We start from the raw sequence: 23,329 nt of genomic DNA, 5'->3' as shown, positions 1-23,329 counted from the left end.
TGTGATCGTTTTCCGACGACTAGCACTATCCCAGCAGCAGCCGGCCGGCATTTTTATTATTTCTGATATCATTCAGACATTTGCATGTGTGTGCAAAATAAATACAATCCATGTGCATTACGACGGCCCCAAAGTGCTTCGAGTGTGAACTTTGAAATTTTGAACTACAACGACGCGCAACGGTCATTAGCGGAGACGGGAAGCGAAGATGTTTCGTCCACCGATGTAAGAGAGCACAAAAGGGAAAACCGTTATGAAAAATATGCTTTCAATGCGGTCGTTGAACGATCGTGGACCCCCAGATGTGGCTACTATATATCGGCAGCTGCTGTGGGGGGAAAAGGGCGAGTTAAAAATAATTTCAAAACCAGTAATTTACGTAGCGATCTTCAAATCACCGTTGAAAATGTGGACTGTGAACAGAGAAACAGGGAAAGTAATTTTCGTGTTTGCAGGAATGGTCGTTGTTTGCATTCTTCAATAAAAACAAATTGGATTCCTCAATCCAGCCAGTTACAAAGTTTCAAGATCGGCACCAAGTCACCGCGCCCACATTGCTTTCCCCTATTTGAAGTTTTTTGACAATGCAGTGTACTGCTGTGCATGTGAAGTAGAAATTTAAACAAGTTTCTCCCACATAAACTCGATTTTATGACTTTGAGGGAACCAACACAATTCCGTTGTCGCACACATCAACGTTAGTGCACGTGCTATAATATAAAATTGTACAAAGCCAGAGCACGTTGTGCATCGGTTCTGAATCAGTGACCCCGCTGAGAACACCACGCGTTCCGTTCTTGAGACTTGATGTGATGATATGATGTCATTTATCCCTCACCCGCATATGCTTCTAAGTCACGCGTGTTCGTGGATACTCATACACCGCACAAGTTTTGTTTACGCGACTTATCTTTATAGTTCCCGCCGTTGGACATGGCCGAATTGGAATGCGCGCGCATTGCAGCTCCCCTCGTTTATATATAATTAAATTATGCGTATAGTTCTTGTATGTCCGTGACATTACACTTGAGGATGGATATCAGTGTTTTTTGTCTGTTTGTCTATCTCCCCTAATTTATATGTTACTATTTACTTTCCTCCTTCTTCTACATGGTTTGGATACAGGGTTACTGGAACTAACGGAACGAGTTTATACTATTCAGCACAGTTTGCTCAAATCGAACAAAACATCATCTTGGCGGATGGTTCGAGTATTACGAATCATACAGATTTCTAAGTTTCTCGGTTGGTCGGAACCTAGAGTGGGCTGTCACTCTTCCAATTCGCTGAATGATGTTTATATTCAAGTGATTCATACAAGTCTTCGCTATTCATTTTAATTTTTGTTACTAAGTATTAAGCACAGAATTGGCCTCACAAACGCCCATTGCACACGAAAATTTGACTGTTTTAACGTCTTTAGGGTAACAGGGGTATTTTGGACCGCTTTAGGAAGTCATGGGAAAAAAATCTGAAAAAAATACGGTTTGACTACGTAATCTGGATCAGTTCATAGGCTAATATGTACGGCATTATCATTTTTTGGATATGTAGAGTTCTAAATAGTCAAATAAACCTTAATAATTGGGAAAAATGACAAATCGTGAAAGCGCATTTTTCTTATTTTGGACCCCTCAACTTTATTTTGGACCGTAAATAAAGCATATTTTGGACCATCGATTTTCCTTTGTACCATTGATGTAAACATATATTATGGACCGATCTCGAAACAGATTTTGGACCATCTAAATGCTCAATATATTACTTTGTATGATGAATTTGTACATGATTGACTAAGAAGTGCTTTTCTGGGAACAAAAAGTGAACTTTTTTTTAATGCAGAGTAGATATGCAAAGAGGTGTCAGATTTAATTGGAAGCATGGCGATAATATGTTATCCTTTGGAAATAGCTAAAATATTTTGGACATACCCAAAATAACAATTTTCATACATCTGATTGCTTTTTTTTAACATAAAATCGATTTCTTATGTATTTTATAAGCAAAATTATGATATTTGCATGATTGAAATGTATACACTTTATAAATAATAACTCTTCGATGTTGGTTACAACAATGCCACCTCCTCCTGATTTTGGACCAGTTCAGCTGAAATGTTAAAACACGATTAAAAATTTTCAATTCAATGGTTCCTAGTAAACCATCTGACTCAGAATGCAACGGAAGTTGCTTTCTAGCATAATAATTTCAGTGTTACATTAGCAATATTTCAATTTGTTATGAGCTTTAAATGGAAAAATGTACAAATCATCGTCAAGTGGTCCAAAATATGGTACTGGTCCAAAATACCCTCGTTACCCTATTTATTGGCAATAAGGCATAAGTGAATTTAAGACCTTTTATTTAAAACGACATATCTACAATGAGTTACTCTGTCTCTTCTGTTAATAATTCGGTCGCTGTAACATTTATCCCTCAACTCTTTACATAATATGCCAGGCAAAACCACCATCTTTCGATCTGTACTGTAAAATTAGTGAAAAGTGCTATAGTGTCGTCGTAAAAGTCGAAAGAGAAAGTAAACAAAGAGTCACTCATTGTAGATATATCCTTTTGAAAAAACGCTCAAGAATTGTGTTGGTTTTCAGGTGATTACGTAAATCGTAGAAAGCCCTATTCGCGGTTGCAACGTGCCTATTTTAGGGTGTCTATTCGTTTATGAAAATAACATTTCCTGATTTTGCAGGTTTCTTGAGGACATTTTAAAAAAATTTCCGGTGCTTTTAAATAATTTTCTTTTTTTCATCCCTTTATGAGCAGCTAGGGTGGTGGCTAACGGGTTTCATACATCTTTGACCTGACGAACGAAGCTATAGTGCCTTGAACACAAGCAACGCAGATACAAGGACATCATTGAAATCATAAGTTCGAGGGAAGCCCATTTGGCATAACGTTGTTTGGCATAAAGGGTATAAAGCCACTTGGCATAACCATAGCGAGATAAAAGTGGTCATTTGGCATAAATGCTTTCGCATAATACCTATTTCGCATAATAGACATTCCTAATTCCTCAGGTTATCTGAGTAATCAGACTTGTCGGTCAATAAACGAAATAGATAACAGGCCATTTGGCATAAGGTCATTTAGCATAACGGACATTTGGCATAACGGTTATTTGGCATAATGGTCATTTGGCATAATTTTGGGAATTGATCACACTGAAGGTCATTTGACATAATTTATTTTATCTCCAGGATAACGGTCACTTCGTAGGATTTCTAATTCTGCGTAAACTGAGGGTCTTTTGGCATGTCTAGTTCATTAGGTGATTTACCCATAAGGTTAAAGCTGCACTAAACAATAACAATAATGTGTTTCTATTCATTACCTGATATTGATTATACTTCCAGTGAATTCGTCTTATACCTGATTTTGCCTTCTTTTAAATATGAGCAGTTCTTTTGAGTTTAATGTTTGAAATTTTCGCGTGTGTTCATTTTTGCAATTATGGATTCTTTGTTTATGACTTAGGTTTTAGCATAGTGTAGATTTTGCTGGTTCTTGTTAATGCAGCGCACTAGAACTGCGATCCACCAGGCGTATGTTTTTTATGATATCATTATTATGATCGCTCTTGTAAGTGGTCGGCTTGGAAAATATCGACATTCGGGTCTGTGTTTATACGATTCGATCACATCAACCCAAATGCCAATCGCCCAAAAGTCATTTACCCGAATGACGATGACTTTCGCCCGAAAACTATTTACTCGAATGTCATGAACCAGAATGGACCATTTACCCGAATGTTTTAAACCCGAATAGGCAACTTGCCCGAATATCAATAAACCGAATACCGCATTCACTTAAACATAATATAAAATCAAGTCCATGCTGCTTATAAGATCATTTACTGTTGTTTCGATTGCAACAAAAGGAAAAGAAAATAACGGTTGTATACTATTCCCCAGAAAGCCATTTCCCAGAAAGCCAATCCCCAGAATTTCATCCCCCAGAATGTACCGGTCCCCAGAAAGACATTGCCCAGAATATACCATTCCCTAGAAAGCCATTATCCAGAATGCTCCATTCCCCAGAAAAGTTAATGTTGTTAATGATTTCTTTTTTTTGTGGTGAAGCCTATGGTTTGCGCATTACCAAATTCAAGGAACTGATGCGGTGTAAGCTGCTGAAGACATGCTGCCGAATGTGGCCGCCCCTCGCAAGCAAACCTGTTATCCACTCGTACAACCGGTTTACTCGATCATAGGGATTGGTTCCTTCTTTCAATCATGAGCAGTTTTTTGATTTTGTATGCCAAAAAATTCTTGCACGCAAATTTATGATATTTTCATCTGTCCGGTTTATTCAATCATAGGTGTTGATTCCTTCTTTTGAACTTTCCTTGAATCTGTATTAAAGTCGAAATGAATGCTCATTTTGATAAATATTTTGGTGTGTTTTTAAAGCATTTCTCTACAAACATACGATTACATCGTAAAAGCCAACTGTCAAAATTCTCTTTGAAAGGAAATTCCTGACAAACCGTTATAGTCCACACACAGTTCACAGCTTTAAATGAAAGATAAAACTTTTCTCTTTTGTTTACTACCAACATCTTTGCAACGGTTTGTCCAGAATTTCCGCTAAAAGAGAATTTTGACAGTTGGCTTTAACGTCGTAATCATATGTTTGTCGAGGTTTATCTTACTTTTGAATTGGAAATGTTTCCTATGCAAATGTACGATCTACCCGAAATACATTCGAAAATATTTTCGTACCTTATGCCACAGACTAACAGATATACTACTCAACAACAATTCTTCGCCAATGTTAGCGGTCATTTTGAATATATTTTTAGGTGGGACAGTGATCGCATTTACGATTATAATCCATATATGGCGCCACTGATATATGCGCAAATATACGGGATAGACCACTAGTAAAAAAATGTTCCGGGGTCTAAGGATTAACTAATTTGTAAATGAGTGGTTGGAACCGTGTATAGTGTTTGGCGGATCGATATTTTTAAGGAATTAATCGTAGTGTTGTGTCTGTTTGTCTGTGTTAATGCTACATGACTGTTAGGTCAAATGGTCAACTACTGTATAATGTCTATGTCAGACGATGTTGTGCCAAAAGACTTTATGCCAAACAGGATAGTCTTGCTCAAAAGTTGATCACAAGTTTGCGTGCAAGAGTGATTTGGCATGAAAATTCAATAAACTGCTCATGTTTGAAAGAAGGAATCAATTCCTATGTTTGAGTAAATCGGGTAAGCGAATGGATAACTGGCTTACTTACGAGGAGCCACCGCTTTCAACAGCTCATACTCAGCAACCTTACACCACATCACTTCAAATGCTTCGATAAGTTTTGGTTTCGCCATATAACCTTACTTACACAAGTTTCATTTTTTTGAATCCTAGGAAGGGGCCCTACCGCTTACTATGATTGTTGCCAAATGTCTCTCAAAACACACCTGTATTAGATTCTGAAATTTGTTTTACATGTTTCCGCGACAATATTTTTTTCTGGGGAAAACACTTCAGTGTTTTATTTTGTAATATTCAACACGACATGAATTAGCAAATAATGTCATCCTAAATTCAGGTTTCAACACAATGCAAATCATTTCAAATGTGCACGAATCGAAAGCGAAGAATGTCGTTGGATGGAAGTGGGAACGAATACAGTAGTGATTCGTTAGTTAGGCCACAGTCTATGTCCAACTAAAGAATTTGATTCGTTAGTTGGACCGACCAGGGAATCACGACTGTAGCACCTTAAAAAGATCAAATCAATAAATAAATAAAACTTTTCTGGGAAATGGTGCATTCTGGGGGATGGAATTCTGGGGTATGGAATTCTGGGGAATGGCTGTCTGGGGAATGATTTTCGGGGGAACAGTATACAATCGAAAATAACAATACCTGTGTCCAACAAGCAAGCATGCTTCTATGGCTAATATCTTAGCCTACGTTGCTTTGGTCAGTTAAAAAAATATCGGTAAGTGAATCCATTTTTCGGGGTTCCACAAACACAGAATTGCATATCGCACCGTGTTGCTCATATCAGTGCCATTAAAAATCAAACATCACCATCCCAAATAACAATTGAAGTTTTATATCACGCTACAAGTGCAATCTAAGTTGTATCAGTGGTAATAAAACTATCATAAAACAACAATTGTTACTAGGGATGCGCCCATCTTCATCATTCTCTATATCAATACCGCCATTGCGAGTTCGTTAACCACGTGGGTACAGAAAACTATTAGCGACAACATCATCATCAACACCGTCTCCATCGTTTAAACAACCGCCATCTAAATCTCAAAAGGAATTTGATGTCCAGAAGACAATTTTGAGCATACCTTCGTCATAAAAATAATCATGCATTCCGCAACATTTACGTCGCCGATTCTGGGCATTGATTGGGATTGCTCTGACTTCCCCGTTGCGGTCGGCTGAGAGCAGAAGGTCGCACCACCTGCTCCGTTGTCTTTGGGACAACACTCGTTCGCGGCATTAACATCAATAGCCGTTTGCCAGAAACATAAGAGTTGATTCCTTCTTACAAGCTCGAGCAGTTCTTTGAATTTGTATACCAAATAGCCCTCATAAAAAATCTGGCGATCCACTCGTTTGTCCGATTTAATCAAACTTGATTTCTTCTTTGATTCTGTATATCAAATAGCTTTCGCAAGCGAACTGCACTCAGTTGACCGGTTTACTCAAAAATAAGGGTTCATACTTTTTTTCAAATAAGAGCAGTTTTCAAAATTATATACCAAATAGCTCTTGCAAGTAAACAAGCGTTCCACTCGTTTGTTAGGTTTACTCAGACTTAGCGGTTAATTCCTTCTTTCAAACATGAACTGCTCTTTGAATCTGTATGCCAAAGAAGTTTACAAGCAAACTGTAGATGCACTCGTTTCCCCGGTTTACTCACATTTAGGGGTTGATTTCTTCTTTCAATCATACCATACAAGCAAACTGGTAATACTCCGTCGGAGGATCGGAGGAAGTCCGACGGAACAACAGCGATGTCGGAGAGCTCGCGACTTGAGCTGCCCATAATCGCAAGTCATTCCCATGTTCTATTCACTATCTACATGGGACTGACTTGCGATTATGGGCAGTGAAGCTTAGACGTATATGTTATTTATTAGTTGGTAAATAAGATTAAACTAAAAAAATGTAGCAATCCAAATATTCGTAAACGGAATGGAATACAATCAGACAAATATTTCTTTTTCGCTGATTCCCTTCAATTTTCCTGACCTGAGATCTGTAGTTTGATTTCACAAATGTGATTAGATTATTCTTTCTTTCAAACATGAGCAGTTCTTGGAATCGTACTTATTTCAGTGAATCAAAACGCCATAAAAATTCCATACTTTATGCCAAATGTCTCTTATGCCAAACGGCCGTTATGGCAAAATACCATTATGCCAAATAACCTTCATAGCGTTCAATATCATGTACATTTTATGTCAAATGACCATTATGCCAAATGGCTATTATGCCAAATGACCTATCAAATTATTTCTAATGCCAAACGAAGTTATGCCAAATAACTTTCTGCGTTTAAGATGTACTTTTCCCGGTTGCCAGACGAATACCTGCGTAATTATTGTTTGTGACTTTGTATGAAGTCTAATGGTTAGTCCTACTGTCGTGGTGCGTGCGTGTGAGTTTTAGTGTTCGAGTCCAGGGGGTGCATATCTGTTTAGGGCCCCTTACACGAGGCGCTAGTAATGTCATTACTGAGCAGTAATGTCACTTTTAATGAACGTGTAAGGCGAGTAATGATGGAATTTCCATACAATTCCAGTAATGACACTACTTAGTAATGACACTTTTATTGCTCGTCTAAGGGCCCCTTTTGAGTTGGCGTGAACACTAATTGCGTAATAGTGTGTAAATGTAGAGCTAGTGTCTCGGAAGGGCTCCTCGTCAGAGTCACTCACTACAATTGCAGACGAGACGGTTAAAGACACCTACTAAAACACTGCTTAAGACCAATTGCAGCGGGCCGTGATTCAGAATGTGATATTCATTGTACGTTTCAGATATGTGCGGGCGTAGGGATTTCACGAGGGCGAATGGCTCGAGCGTTTGTACGTTAACGTGTACGTCGCGTGTGCTAACGTTTACGTAACTTCGCGTGTATAAATTTTATTTTATAACCGTGTTTCTTTCGCATATTCGTGTGTGCCCTTGGATTATAGCGTGTGAACCGTGAATCTGATACTAAATTTACGGTTCAGATGCTAGAAAAAGTGAGATTTTCCATATCACCAGAGTTCCCGATCATGTCGCCATGCAAGGTGTTGTTTAGTAGATGTGTTTTATTTTTTGATTGGTCAAACAATGTATGAACCTAAGTTGCTAGGAAGGACGGTAACGATTTCCGGGTGTGACGGATTCATGATCGCGCCAACACGGGCGTTTGCGGGCTCGTGTTTGACACTGCGTTCGAAGCTTTGTAAGTACTAAAACGTTCACTTTATTACCGGGGTTTTATCAAGTTTGCGTGATCGCGGGCTTAGGTGTGCGTGGCTGATCGCGAAGGGCTTAAGCGTTCGTATATTAATGTGTTTGTCACGTGTGCTTGTTTGTATGTGATTTTGCATGTATGAATTCGATTTTGTAACATCCACCTATTCGCGTGTGTTCTTGGATGGTCACGCAGACCATCATTATGATATTCAGTTTTCGGTGTACGGTTCACATACTTACAGGGAGTGAGTTACCTTATATCACTACAGTTCCCGGTCATGTCGTCATGGAACTTGTGGATATGAGTTATTTTTTTACTTAATTTTTATTTTATTTTATTTTATTATTTGATCCAATTAAAGGCATGGACCTAGACTGTTGCTAGCGGGGATAGACTTCCGGACATGCTTGATTTATGATCGCGTGAGCGCGGGAGTTTGTAGGTTGACGCTTGAGATCGCGTTTGTAAGTTTATGAGTGCTGAAACGATCACCTTATCATGTTGACGAGATCGCGGGTTGCGTGGATGATCGCGCAGGGCTCAAGCATTTGTATGTTTGCGTGTTTGTCGCGTGTATATGACTTCGCGTGTATAAATTCGATTTTTATGTCGTCATGGTGTTCCATGTTGTTTTGTGTATATGAGCGTCATCTTTTTGTTTGGTTCACCTGATGGTATACTAGAGCCGAGGGTATGGACACCGGACGTAACTGATTCATGATCGCGCGAACAAGGCATTTGGAGGTTCACTCCTGAGACCGTATTTGTGAATCTATAATTGCTAAACCGCTCACTTAGTCACCGGGGTGTTATCCTGTTTGCAAAATCGCAGGCTTAAGTGTGCGTGACGATCGCGAATGAATCGAGCGATTGTATGTTAACATTTTTGTCGCGTGTATGTAACTTCGCATGTATACATTATTTTTTATAAGCGTGCCGCAATTCGCAAGTTCGCGTGTTCTTGAATGATAGCGCGCGGACCGTGAATATACTTAATTTTTAGTGAACGGCTCATATGCTGCTAGAGAAGATGAGAGTTCCCGGTCATGTTGCCATGGAACGTGTTGTCTAGTGAGTATTAGCGTCATTCTTCATGGGTCCAATTGCAGGAATGAGTTCGGGCTGGTAGAATCGAATGTAGAGACTTCCAGAGGTAACCGATTCACGACCGCGCGTGGGTTGACGCTCGAGGCCGCGTTTGTAAATTTATATGTTAGCGTAAAACGGGTGTTTTATTGATGGCTAGATCGCGGGCGTTCGCGTTTGTGCCCAAGTTTGTGTTATCGCGAAGCCCACGTTTGTACGTTTGGAATGAGAGAGATTATGAGTGTACATGAGAGAATAAGCAATTTATTGCGTTAGTGAGTGTTAGCATGGATCAAATTGAAGATAGAGCAATCAAACAAAAAATGAAAAAAATTAAGTTGAAGCGACATTTATTGATATTATTTTTGGAACACATGAGTAGTGGAAAAGCAAACTACTAGAACTACAAAAAACAGACATGCAATCAAACTACTTGAAATCGTCTAAATGCCGGCAAATGATACTTATTAACCATTAACGTTTCGTTAGAAGTCTTGAATGCTATGCTTTTCTTCGATGCTATCCTCTTTTGCTTGTTTACCACTGACTTGTCAGTTACCTACCAGAACTGTCCCGTTTGCCGCTGCGGCGGCTGATCTCGCTGATCATAAATTGATAACGGAGACGCGTTCCAATGTTGCGTAACACACGGCGACCCGCCAATCAGCCACGCCAGAGTGCACAGGCTAACCGTTAGTTTGGGCTTGTGCGGAGTATGAAAAAACACTAATCATAAAAAAGGCCTATAAGCGCTCTCGGTATCCTCGATGCACCACTATCGAGGCGTAATGCAATAACCATCTTATAGCAGTTGTCTGTCAGAGGTTCTTTCAAACTGATTCACAAATACCGTGAAACCCGTCAATCTAGTGGAGGGAAAATAGGTCATTTAGAACATTTCCAAAGAAATCCATTTTCGAAAAAGCTGCGTTTCGGAACATTTATCGATCAGTCAACTATGCTATTCTATCAGCGATGTGATGTAATATTCGTCACACATTATTTTTGGCGTCATCTATAATACTGCTTATAATCGCAAGTCAGTTTCATGTAGATAGGGACTCCTATAGAATCAAGTCAGGTAATGAGATTTCACATCGCATTCATAGTTATGCATATTAAGCATAGCTATTATAATATCATATTATGAAGTGATGACCAGAAGGGTAAATAATCAATTTCTCCTGTGGTGTGAGGAAAAAGCAACAGCAAAAACAATGTTTAGATATGAATGGTGTGAACTTTTTACATAAGAACGTACTGAAGAGAACCATTCTGTGAAAGTGTTGTAAAAAAGTCGGCATGAAGACACGCGTTGCTCACTAAATGATGGGATGCCATCTGAATAACGCGCATACTTATATGCAAACTATTTTCTATATCTTGAATTTCTTGTAACACGTTCGTTTGCATGAAAACAAAATAGCATTAATTATGGTAACAGCAAGATGCAAATGTGTACGATATAAAGCGGCCCAAACGCCGTGCTGTTTATATTTCAACATTCGTCCAGATTGTACACTCGAATTTTGTCCAAAGATGTGATCTTAGTTTTCACTACATTATTATTGGCTTTGTCAAAAAATGATAGCAGTTCGAATGATCAGTGAAACACCGAAAAAAGCTCCCAAATTGTTCCAAACAGACCCGTCACCTTGTGTGAAAGAACTTTTCCTAACGCTGTATGTCTACTTAAAGCACGTCTGTGGGAAGCACGACGACCGCTGAGGCAAGCAGTAATTCATTACTCTGCATTTTCAATGAAATTATCCGATCAAACGCGCATCCATACTACTGAAGGTGTGGGGAAAATGGACCTTTCCCGCTTCTTCGTTTTGGCTATTATTTACCTCTCGCTAGCACACCGACAGCGAAATACATTATAATTCTTCCGATGACCACGATGAATGTACTGAATGGAAGGGGGAGTGGGTTGTTTGATAAAATCTTCTTTCACAGGTTTTGCTGGATGGGTAGACACGATGGCGGTGCCCTTCATTGTGTTGAAATAACTTCAAGGAGACGGATTGGAGTAATACGTAGGAATGAAAATCAATATGTGGTGAAGTCGCTTGAGTGGATTTTAGCATGAGTAAACAAACGACCAACGAAAACGGACAAACAGAGTAAACCATAACTTCAAATGAAGTCCACTAGGAGTTTTGAGTTTCAGTACTTCCGTGGCAGATTTAGGATTCACTGATGTATATTTAATGGAAAAAATGATCAAAGATTTTGCAAGTCAGAAATGCAATTCGCTGATTCTGACACGAAAGATGGTTTCGATCAATAAGGCACAATCGATCGTAACCCAAACCGGTAGACATATTCTCCTCCGACGCTGTGTTAATAAATAGCATTGATGACGTCACCGCATTTCGTTCCATTTTGCTACCAAGGTTGATCAAGCGGCCGCTGAAAATATCCGGATGACATCACACACAGTCACTGCATATACATTTTGAGATATTTAACCATATGATGGCAGGTTGAATTCGTGGTAGCAGAAACCAAATCAACCTGCCGGATTTGAACAGTAGTCATTTGTCAACATTAGAATGCTTTGTGAGTTTTTCAAGGGCCACGGTGGAATCATCTTTTAGTCCTAAAATATAAGCACTGTTCACGGTCAAAAATGTTTGTTAATTAGTAGTAAAACATTTTGTGGATAAGAGTTTGTTGTTGAAAGCCCGTTAGCACGACCGTTTGTAATAGTCATAATTATCGTAGAGCTAGATTGTGTTTATCAATATAGGAAGGTACAGGAGTACATGGTGAGATCATCGTTTCATTCTCACTTCTCTCCTATACTTAGCGAATTCTGAAGCAGCGCGGATTGAGATAAAGATTATTACAATATAAGCAATAGATAACGGGACACGGTATCCCAAAACAACGCCGCGTTGTTGATCAAATATTTCATTGTAATTTATGCAAACTTTAATCATTACTAGATGAGAATAATCCTGATATTTAAAAAATATTAAATGTTAATTCATTAGAAATTGATTTTTTAAAATTTCGCAATCTACGTACATTACATAATTTTACTATGATCTTTAGAATCGAACAGTTTACCATGACCTCTAGAAAAATATACTTGGACTGCGGTGTTTATTTACAATCTAATATCCATCTACAATACGACGTGCTTGGTTGCTCATGACGCGTTCAGCTTCATTTCAAGGCAAACGTCACCAGCCCAAGCGAAAGGTGACATCACTGTTTGTTTGAGCTGTACAATACAGCTCGTAGGAATCAATCTGGACTTACGAAAGTTCAACGAATGTGTGAATAGCTATTGCTAAGCCGCGACCGTATCTGTTTATATCACATGACGTCACCCAGCCAGACTAATTTCCATGAGATGTGAGAAATAACCCCACCACAGCCCGACGCCACTGCTCGCTTGCTGACATTCCTATAATATTCCTGTGATTCGAGCACTTGCTATGATTACGAATATCTTCCCCTCTGCCGGATTATTTTTTGTACCGCGATGTCAAGAAATTTGAATCAAACTATTCCTACCTCTTTTTAAGATCGTCATTCTCCTCCCATATCCTCTTGGCGTCGATCTCGAGCTTGGCCTTCTCGCGGGCCGTTTCATCCAGCAACTTCCGGGCATCGGTTAGTTCGTGCTCGTACATTTGCTTGATGTTGGACACCTCCCGGGTGACGGTTTCCTGTGAGGTGCGAACCTCGAGCGTGAGACGCGAATTCTCCTGCTCCAGATAGCGCACCCGATCGATGTAGCAGGCCAAGCGGTCATTCAAATTTTGCAGGTCGGCTTTCTCCTGCAGCCGGCTGAATCGCGTTGGGCTCAGCGGACTGGATGGCCGGCCGGATCCTGCCTGTACGGGAGTACTGGCCGTCACCGGGATGGGCGTCGAAACACCGGATCTTTTGGTTTTTTGAGACATTATTGGTTACTTTGCTCACAAACACTACCGAACACGCCACCAAAGGGGACCACAAAAATATTCCTTCTTCTTCTTGCCGATGACGGGTGTTTATTGCTCCGGCTGCCACTGCGCTTCCTGGTGGCAATTCGAAAATCGATTCTTTCGTCGGTGTTTCGAATCACTAACAACTAAAAACACCACAATCAAACAGAACTTACAAATTGCGTTAAAATAGTATAAAATTCCACCAGATTAGCACTCAAATTAGGCTCTAATTTTTCAACACAGCACGTCCGCCGCGAAACCGAACAGATCTGAACAAACCCACGCCTAGTTGTGAAACTGCTTGAACAATTTTACCTACTGGCGTTTTGATTCGTTACCATACTCACGCACACACACATTGGCAGTGAACGAATAATAATAAAAGTAATGTACAATCGCGCTCTCTGGTTTGACTGAACACCGTAAGCAAAAATTCAAAAACACGTCCAACTTCCACGAATGCACGCGACTGTTTGCCTTTGCGGCGCGACCAGACCGGAGAGATTTCTGGTATATCGAGTGCGTGAGAGAGCGTACTATCTAGCGAGGTGTTGGTGTAAAATGTGAAAGCGGCCGGCGAAAAACTAACGTAAATTTACGCATACATCAATACTCGTTGAACTGCTCGAAATTGGAACGGTTCATTTGACAGCTATGCTGCACGCGTAGCTGTGTCTGAACAGGAACTTTAATGCTGCAGTCATAATTTATGCTCCGAGTTAATTTCTCTGTTCCGATATGGTCGCCATCTGTGATTTCGCTATCAGAACTCTATTCTAAGGGGAGTGAGCCTGAGCATATTTAGATTTCATGCGAGAGCAATGGCGTAAGTACAAACTTGTCGCAACGAGGGATTTTTCTTAGGCAGGAAATCGAAGTGCACTTCCGGTGAAAATTTCAACGTGTCGACATGTTGGTTTTCACCGAGTGCTAGATAATTCGCTTTTTTCGCCTTGATTGAGCGAATTACTCGTGCTGTGGTGGACCAATTTTGCGGCGCTGTGAGTTTATCGTCGGTTAGTCGCAAAAAGTAAAGTCCATTGGGCTATAAACGAAAATTAACTGCCAATATATGCTGTGCCATTTTGGGCTTTGTTTCACAAGCGAAGAAGAAGAAGAAATCGAAGTGATGTTATTAACGACGCTGAATCCTTCTGGATAAAGACTCGACACGTCAATCGTTTGTTTACCATTTATATGTCAGTGTCATTCCAATCGAGCACGAGACCTGTCAATGGCATTCCAATCGAGCAGAAGACTTGTCAAATGTTGCAATCTGATGAATGAATTTTGGAAAGGATTGTGATAGTGAGTTAAAATATTTGGATAAATTGCTGAATCGAATCTCTAAGGCAAGGTAAAACATATGACTTTTATCATTACGGTGCCTTCTAAATGTTGCTTCAACCATTGCAGCTATCCGTGATGTTGTAATTTTCTGGTAAACCACAGAACCAGACCCATTCCGCACGAAGGTTACCAGTTTACCAGGAAGCGATAAAAAAAACAATATTTTTAAAACCGGCGGTAGTTTTATTGGTACAAAACTTTACACAGCACTTCATGATCGAAATATTATTGACGTTGCAACTCTGCGGTAACTGTAGTATACGAGTCAACTGAAGTTAACGTTGTAACAGTGGTGCTAGTTTGAAGAAAGTAATGTTGCCAAACCATTTTATTTAGTTGGGTTAAGATGGCGAGTTTTTATTCAGTAATTCAGCGTCTTTAGATGTTATGTAAACCAAAAACAAACCGCAATGCAGATTAGAATTACACGGAAGTCGCTCCGGAGTAAATAGGAGCAAAAAATACTTGCTCCATTTTACTCCGGTCTGCTACCAGAAGAAGAAAAAAGTGAAGAAGAGAGTACAGTACGATTTTCTCCGGAGTACTCCAGTTTCATCAACACAAGATGCCGAAAAATCGGCAATTTGGATTGAACCTATTTGACAGATTCGCTTTACTGAAAATTCAGTAATTTAAATTGTCAAATTGATAGTGCGATTACCGCCCGGAATACTAAGAATTCGGCAATTGCGCTGTCAATTTGACAATTTGAATTACTGAATTTTCAGCAATGCGAATCTGTCAAACAGGGTCAATTCAAATTGTCGATTTTTCGGCATCTTGTATTGCTGATACTTTCAGCTGATGAAAATTCAGTAAACTTTTGCTGACATTCGGCGAAAAACATTTGGTGTGTACACAGTTGATAAATGCAGAAATCGAAGTTGCTATCACTGTAAAAGATCTTCCATAATCACTCTCTGTGCGACACGCTTGTTACAGTTAAATGCGTATTTAAAGAGAGGAATCAGATATTAGTGTGTACTGCAAGAGGTGCGCATTTAACGGCCCGCTTGAAAGCAAAAGGCCATAGAAAAATTTGCGTGAAAACAAATCCTCCGAAGAACGGGTGACAGCAAATAAAAATGGGTAGTCGGAGAACAGAGTTGACCGAGTGCGGTCGGAGTCAGAGAACAGCGGACCGTTTCGAAGAGGCCTCACGAACGGACCGACACCGCTCATGGCTGGGATTGCCTTCTGGACGAAGCCAAGCACAAAATCCGCTGCACAACCGTCCAACTTGAACTGCTGGTACAACGTTTTCGCGTTTGCCGTTCTTGATCCGGAAGAAGAATCCGCGAGTGATATTTAAGCAACTAAACGTGTTTTCGCACTGCTCGCATCTCTCGGCGTTCCCGTACCGCTCGCGTCGTTCAGGGACATAATTGTTCTACCGCTAGTTAGTGTGGCCACTTGTGATAAATCGATGCCCTGCACACTGAGCAGCAGCTGGTTGAAATAAAGGGGAAACTCTGCAAACCAGCAGTCGCTTGTGGCGTGAGAGTTTTTGAGAAATAGGCGGTGATTAATTTGCTGACAGCCTCCTGCGTGTAAGCGGGAACAAAGCCACAGAAAAAATGTCTGAGCAAGCCTACTGGGAAATCCATGGGCGACACAGGGCATAGTGAATGCTTTTAGTTGACTGTTCTTTCCGCGGGCGGGATTCCACCCGGATGAAGTGATAAAGCACGCAAAACTCAGTGCATGTGCAGTGTAGGCAACATTTCTGCTCCATCGCATTCCGGAGGGTTGAACCTGTGACACGTGGCCGCTTTAGGGCGTTAGTTTGGCGTGTAAACCAGCCTAGGAGTGAACGAAGAATCCACAGGGCATCTGAGTCGCCAGGACCTCATAAGTGATAAAGGAATCCTCAAATCTCGTGAGGTGCCGGTCGGATGATGACCCTCAGATTCATCAGCAGCGATTGTAGGTGAGTGCACTTTGCTCTTCTTCTCCCATACATTAAACATATGCTTGTTTCGTGAGATTTCCTTCTTGAGATTTGGTTGAACTAGATCTAATCATAACATCTTAACAGAGAGTAAGGTTATGGAAATTGGCTAGACTAAATCCAGAAGCGTGGAAGAGCAGCGTCACTGATTTTTTTTAAAGAAGAAACGGTAGGCTGTGCGAAATTTTTCCTGCGATCTACTGGCGAAAAAACTAAGGAAGCTGTTACGTTTAAAGTGGGTAAAGTGTAATCATAAGTGCAATAATGAGGTGTTAAACGGGAGTGTGTAGCACGCAGTCAAAAGACAGGAGGATGTGGACGCACTCCACCCGCGACGGGTTGTCAGTCGCGGGCTGACGGCAGCACTGGAGCTGTCAAAACCGAAACCGCATGTTAGATAATTTTGCTGAGCCGGTGGAGTGCGGACGGCCCACCGAGATTCAGCCGAAAGGCTGTGCAAGATATAAACGTGTGCGTTCCGCACAAGAAAAATTGCCGCCGATAGTTTATGTGTCCAGTGCGTATCACTGTGTTGCCGAAAAAAGTTCTACGTTGTTAGTGACAATCAAGTTGAAGTTAGCGGAGAAAAACTGTTCATATGCCGTCATGGCTGTGATAATCGGTACAAAGCGCCTGGCGATCGTGTTCGACATGAAGTGGCAGATGATTGTGTTCTGGCAGAACACCGGAACCCCTGTGTCCAGGAAAGGAGCGAGAAAGTGATGACGGTTGAGCGGAAAATCTGGAAAGATTTCTTCCTTCCTCATGCTCTCTACTTCGCTTTCGTTAGTGGGTCAGCTAGTCTTTTTTTTAGATAACAGCGTAGGCGTGAACGAATTCTCAACGGGTCGAAGAATGCCGCAGATGTGGATGTAAGTGCGGACGAATTCAATAGTTTTTCGTCAACGGACATCGACTACTATCAACTGTAAGTACAACTGAAGCACCCAGTAAAGTTCAGCCGGAAATGAACCGGAGCTCCGGCTGGTTCCAGTTAGTGCTCGGGCTCCAGTGACACAACCGCTTCTAGTTAGAATCGATTGTGTCACTGGAGCCGGAACACTAACTGGAACCAATCAGAATTCCGGCTGAGCTTTACTGGGTAGTCCTTGAAGAGCCGCAACATCGTAATCGACCACAGGGAACATTTTAACCTTCATCATATTTGCACCAATGAAGTGGCGATGAGAAAATGGAAAATCTAGACCAACGCCACTGGGTCTGATTGCAACCCAATCTTTTTGCTCAAAATGCTCTGTGTATCATACCTATACAATGCGATTATTGATTGACTATTGATTATTATTGATTATTGCTAGTCAAGCTTTTCCCGCTATCTAGAAGAAGGCTATCGTAACACCACATATAAACAGAGTTGTCGGGAGTATTACTGACAGGCCCTTCTAAACCTACTTATTTGAATCTTGATTAGAGGAATTGTATACATTCAACTGTTCCAATCAAACTATGACTATTTCTGTTGATCAGAAGCTTATTGTGCTAGTATATAGTGCTTCTAGAGAAATGAACAAATTCCGTGCGAAAAAAAAAAATTCTGCCCTGCTGACCAAATTTCTTCACGGGTTTTCGAACTTCTCCACTTGTTTACTATCGTTCTGTTTCTCGTTACCTATTGCCTTTATTGATCATAACTCCTATGCAACAATAACACACTTTTTTTTATTTAGTTTTAATTATGGAACAAGGTGACATATTACTTTGCATTGTTCGTTGTTCTAACAATGCATTAGAAGTGAAGAATGATAAGAAATCTTCAACACCTCCTGTATGCACGTATTCAGCTACAATCATCATTATCATTATTTTGTTATATTCATTTGTACATACCGATATCTACCGTACTGTACAGATTGAAGAGCTACCGGACCTCTGAGGCACATACGCTAAATAGTTACACCCATAGCTCTCAGCGTGTGAAGTACCGATTGGATCTAAACTAGTAAAACATTCATTGACAATTGAATCGACGGACAAACAACCGTTTCTCTTATCCGACCTATCTCTTTGACAAGCATGCAAGTTGTCTCTGTGTAATCTCCATCTGAAGTGGATCGCTATCGCGGTTAGGGGTTAGGCGCTTCGCTATAAAAGAAAGCTTCCACTCTCCTGGCGGACTGGTTTCGTTGCAGTTCTCGGATCAGACAAGATGTTGTCGTCGTGGTTGTCGTCGTTGTCGGGAGTGTTAATTTTACTGGTGCTAATAGTGATTTGCCATTCCGAGGCGGTATTAGCCAACCCGGATTGGTGGCAGAAGGCAGGATTCTATCAGATCTATCCCCGGTCGTTTAAAGACAGCAATGGCGATGGGATTGGTGATCTGAATGGAATAGCCTCGAAGCTGCCGTATCTGAAGGATATTGGTGTGCGAGCTTTCTGGATGTCTCCGATCAATAAGTCACCGATGGTTGACTTTGGCTACGATATCTCGGATTATCGTGAAATCCAACCGGAGTATGGAACCATGGCGGATTTTGACAATTTGGTCGCTGAAGCTAAACGTTTGGGATTGAAGGTGATTATGGACTTTGTTCCGAATCATTCAAGCAATCAGCATCAATGGTTCATCGATTCGGAAAACCGTGTGTCTGGCTATGAAGATTATTATGTGTGGGATGATGGTAAAACGAATCCGGCGGGCGGTAGAAATTTGCCACCTACAAACTGGATACAGGCATTTCGTGGAAGTGCCTGGGAATGGAGTGAAAAACGAGGGCAGTACTATTTACATCAGTTTACGGTTGAACAACCTGACTTGAATTATCGGAATCCAAAGGTAGTAGAAGAAATGAAGGGAGTTCTTAAATTTTGGCTAGATAAAGGTGTGGACGGATTCCGAATTGATGCTATTCCATTCCTGTACGAGGTGGTGAAAACATCAGGAGGAGTATATCCAGATGAGCCATTGAGTGGAACGACACAAGATCAAGAAGCCTTCGAATATCTAGATCACATTTACACTCAAAATCAACCGGAAACGTTGGAGATGGTATATCAGTGGCGTGAGCTGGTCGATCAATATCAGAAAGAACATGGCGGCGAAACGAGAGTGCTAATGACCGAGGGGTTCACTACTTTGGAAATTCTAAAAGAATATTATGTTAGTGCAGAAGGCCGTTTGGGACCACACATGCCATTCAATTTCGGCCTTATCACAGATGTCGATGGAAATTCCAAAGCAGATCAATTTGTAAAGACTATCGAGTCATGGATGGCTATTGTTCCCAAGGATGGTGTAGCAAACTGGGTGGTAAGTTTTCAAACGGAAAACCAATATGAATTGCATAACTCACAATCTGAGCTTTCATTAGATAGGAAATCATGACCGTCCGCGAACAGCCACACGATTCGGCCAAGATCGAATCGATGCAATGAACATGCTAATTTTGAGTTTGGCTGGGGCATCAGTTACCTATCAGGGGGAAGAAATTGGAATGACCGATGTGTTTATTTCTTGGGAAGAAACCGTCGATCCTGCTGCTTGCAATGCTGGTGAAGCGTTGTTCGAGGAGAAATCGAGGGATCCTTGCCGAACTCCGTTTCAGTGGGATGACTCTGCGATGGCTGGATTTACCACTGGAAGCAGAACGTGGCTACCGGTAGGCCCGAACTACCGAACTGTGAATGTGAAAGTGGAAGAGGCCCAGGAAAGGAGTCACCTTAAGGTGTATAAAGCGATGATGAAACTTCGAGAGAGCAAGACGTTCCTACATGGATTGTTAAGAGTACGGGCTATGAGTGATAACGTTTTGGCGATCGTCCGGGAGTTGACGGGAAATAATACGTACATAACGCTGGTCAATTTAGGAAACAACAGCGAAGTTATTGATGCGACCGGACTAGCGCAGTCGTTGCCCTCCAAGCTGAGATTTGATGCGGTGGGGGTCTCGTCGCATCACGTTCGAGGGTTTGTGTGAAGATTAATTTTAAAATAATTCAGTGTTTTGTTTATGGTTTCATTTTTTCTTATAGCGGAGCCGTTGCCACAAACGACATACTCCTACTTCCATATGAATCAGTTGTACTAATTGCACGGACCGCTGCACTGGATCATATGTATGAATCGATATGTGAAGCTTGGTTGGAATAACAATGTGATAAGGATAATTTTATGTGTATTTTTCACATACCACTACTGACTGAGTCAATTACAATATTTATGTATGTACATATAGATGCTTGTTATTATTTTTGAGAAATATTTATTCGATTTGCAATTGTATTACATCCCGGAAATAATCAAATGTGATTAAAGTTTTGAAGTGCGTCATGCGGTGTAAGGAAGTTCCAAATCAATATTTCGAAATACGACAGTTGTATTTGTCTAATTGAACTGTAATCCTTATGAAGTGTTTTGTTATCTATTTAAGAAGCTATAAGGAATTCAGTTCAAGACTGTGTGTATAGCACGTCATACGCACCTGCAATAATCACTGACTGTAACTAGCAGTAAACAGTTCTCGCCCTCAAATCAAATCAAGATTTCCATTTTTTAACAACGAAATAAAAAACAAACAGTCGTGCTTTGCTAGCTGGATTACCAACCCAGGAAGTCCAGCCGAAAAATGAGCCGAGATTCTGGTTGGCACTTGGTAGCAAGGATGCAAAATGCCTACCTTTTCTGTGGCTGTAATTTTTCTGCCTACATTCTCATTTCTCTCTCGATGCTGCTGTCATTCGCTAGTGCAGGACGCTCAGCGCTGTACGGCTGCCTGTGTGCAAAGCAGTACCATGACAAAAAACTACTGTCCCCAGTACAGCCACCAGACGCGAGCGGTACAGTTTCTCTTTCCTTATTTTACATTTTTTAATATTTTCAATCTTTTTAATATTTTTATTAAAAAATGACGACAATGAATGCGGCTCATTTACGCCAAGGCCGGCATCAACGCTTTCGTGTGCGGGCCTCTCCCTTTGACTATGCAGAGAAAAATGTACAAAGCGAGAGAACAAACTTTACTACGCCACACTTTCACCAAGCAGTCGGAGTACAGCAGCAAAACAAAAATGTATTCTACTGCTGCACGGGAAAATGTACTCGGTTTGGCTACCGTTCTGGCAAGAGCTGTAGTGATGCGTCGCTGTAGCGGGTTGTACGGCTTGTGCTAATGTAAATATACCGAACTTGGTAGTAATCCGGATCTATTGACACAACCGATTCTGATTAAAATCGGTTGTGTCGCTGTAGCCGTATACTAACTAGAGCCAGCCAGAAGGCCAGTTCATTTTCCTGCTGTACATTCAGGGCCTCTCCGTCCAACTAAACACTTTGATTCGCTTGTTGGACCGACCGAAAGATGTCGAAAACTGACCCTGGAAATAAACTGGTAGTAGTGTAAAATGCCTCTGTTTTCACCGTTCCCACCTCGTCTGTTTGAATGTCAAAATGTCACGTCAAATCGACTTTGACATTCAAACAGACGAGGTGGAAAGGTTCAGTTGTGATCCAGGAAATTTTTGTCCAAGCAACGAATTCCGACTCTACAACGTTTGGTGTAATTGTTTTAGATCGTCATCGCCATCATGACTGGTCCGGGTCTCCCAAAACTAACAAATTTCCTGAGCCAATCGAGTCAACTAACACTTCCTTGGGAACCTCGATAGTTTTCAAATTATTAACTTTTCTGCGGGGCCTGTTAGGAAATCAATTATCGCTTATAGGTTCTCTACTGAACAGGTCTCTTTTCCATCAGCATTCACACTACATGTCCAGCCCAATGTAATCTGCCGTGTTTTATCAGCGTTCCAATGTCAGTATGTTTGTTTGGTACAACTTACGGTTCATAGGCCTAGCCTTTTTTAGTATCAGTGATTGTACAGAGCAAGTTTTGTGCGCGTCTGTAGGCTACTGGACTATAGCTGACTACGTAAACCATAGGAAGTCCTATTCGCAGCCGCAACACGTTTTTTTTATCTCGTGGCTAACATTGCTATCATATGTCACTAGTGTTCCAAGATGTATGAAATCGTCTACAACCTCGAAACATACCCTATCGAGTTCCACCTCGGAACCAACATCTTTCGGACTGTGTCGTTCTCTACCAGCTACCACAGAGGTTTTCAACCGGGGGTGAATTCACCCCCAGCGGTAAATTAGACTATTGTAGGGGGTGAATTATGCGGGATAAATTTAAACTTGTTATCCTAACACAGCCGTCGGAATGTTGTCTTTATATATTGTTTTAGTGTGCCAAGAATTGAGATGCTTACTAGGAGTAGAACAGGAACATGTTTCTAATTGGAAATTAGGGCTTTTAATCTATTGAAAATATTTTTTTTCGGAGAGGGTAATGATGGTAAACAATTTTCAGAAAGGGGTACATCATAAGGATCAATATTCGGAAAAGGGTACATAGAACGAAAAAAGTTGAAAACCACTGAGCTACCATATACTTTGCCTTGTCAATCCGATTCTCGCAGCCTCCCTTTTAAATGTAAAAAATGCCTTTACCCCTGTTCTGTGGTGAACGCCAATGATGTCGTCCGCGAAACCAAGATCCATGTGAGA

At 40.9% G+C, this 23,329-nt stretch overlaps 2 protein-coding genes across 2 annotated transcripts in view; one reads left to right on the top strand and one right to left on the bottom strand.

The window, feature by feature from the left end:
• Positions 1-13,966, bottom strand: part of LOC131688827 (lamin Dm0-like) — a 30,398-nt gene extending 16,432 nt beyond the window's left edge. The window contains exon 1 of the mRNA XM_058973377.1: positions 13,084-13,966. Within this exon, the coding sequence (XP_058829360.1) occupies positions 13,084-13,475 (392 nt within the window). The 5' untranslated portion in view covers positions 13,476-13,966. The remainder of the gene's footprint in view (positions 1-13,083) is intronic.
• Positions 13,967-18,923: 4,957 nt separating this feature from the next.
• On the top strand, positions 18,924-20,995 carry LOC131688825 (maltase A3-like). The gene is made up of 3 exons (XM_058973375.1): positions 18,924-20,071; positions 20,133-20,728; positions 20,794-20,995. Exons 1-3 carry the CDS (start codon positions 18,971-18,973, stop codon positions 20,909-20,911), a joined length of 1,815 nt encoding a protein of 604 aa, XP_058829358.1. The 5' UTR covers positions 18,924-18,970; the 3' UTR covers positions 20,912-20,995.
• Positions 20,996-23,329: the final 2,334 nt, after the last annotated feature.

The sequence above is a fragment of the Topomyia yanbarensis genome, chromosome 3 (assembly GCF_030247195.1).
Source record: "Topomyia yanbarensis strain Yona2022 chromosome 3, ASM3024719v1, whole genome shotgun sequence".
Taxonomy (NCBI): domain Eukaryota; kingdom Metazoa; phylum Arthropoda; class Insecta; order Diptera; family Culicidae; genus Topomyia; species Topomyia yanbarensis.
The sequence above is the reverse complement of the archived record's forward strand: the minus strand, read 5'-3'. Positions and strand labels throughout refer to the sequence as shown.

Coding starts and splice junctions, on each gene's coding strand:
- LOC131688825 (XM_058973375.1), top strand. CDS start 18,971: ATGTTGTCGTCGTGGTTGTCGTCGTTGTCGGGAGTGTTAATTTTACTG. Junction 20,072..20,132: donor ATGGTGTAGCAAACTGGGTG/GTAAGTTTTCAA, acceptor AGCTTTCATTAG/ATAGGAAATCATGACCGTCC. Junction 20,729..20,793: donor TCGTCGCATCACGTTCGAGG/GTTTGTGTGAAG, acceptor TTTTTCTTATAG/CGGAGCCGTTGCCACAAACG.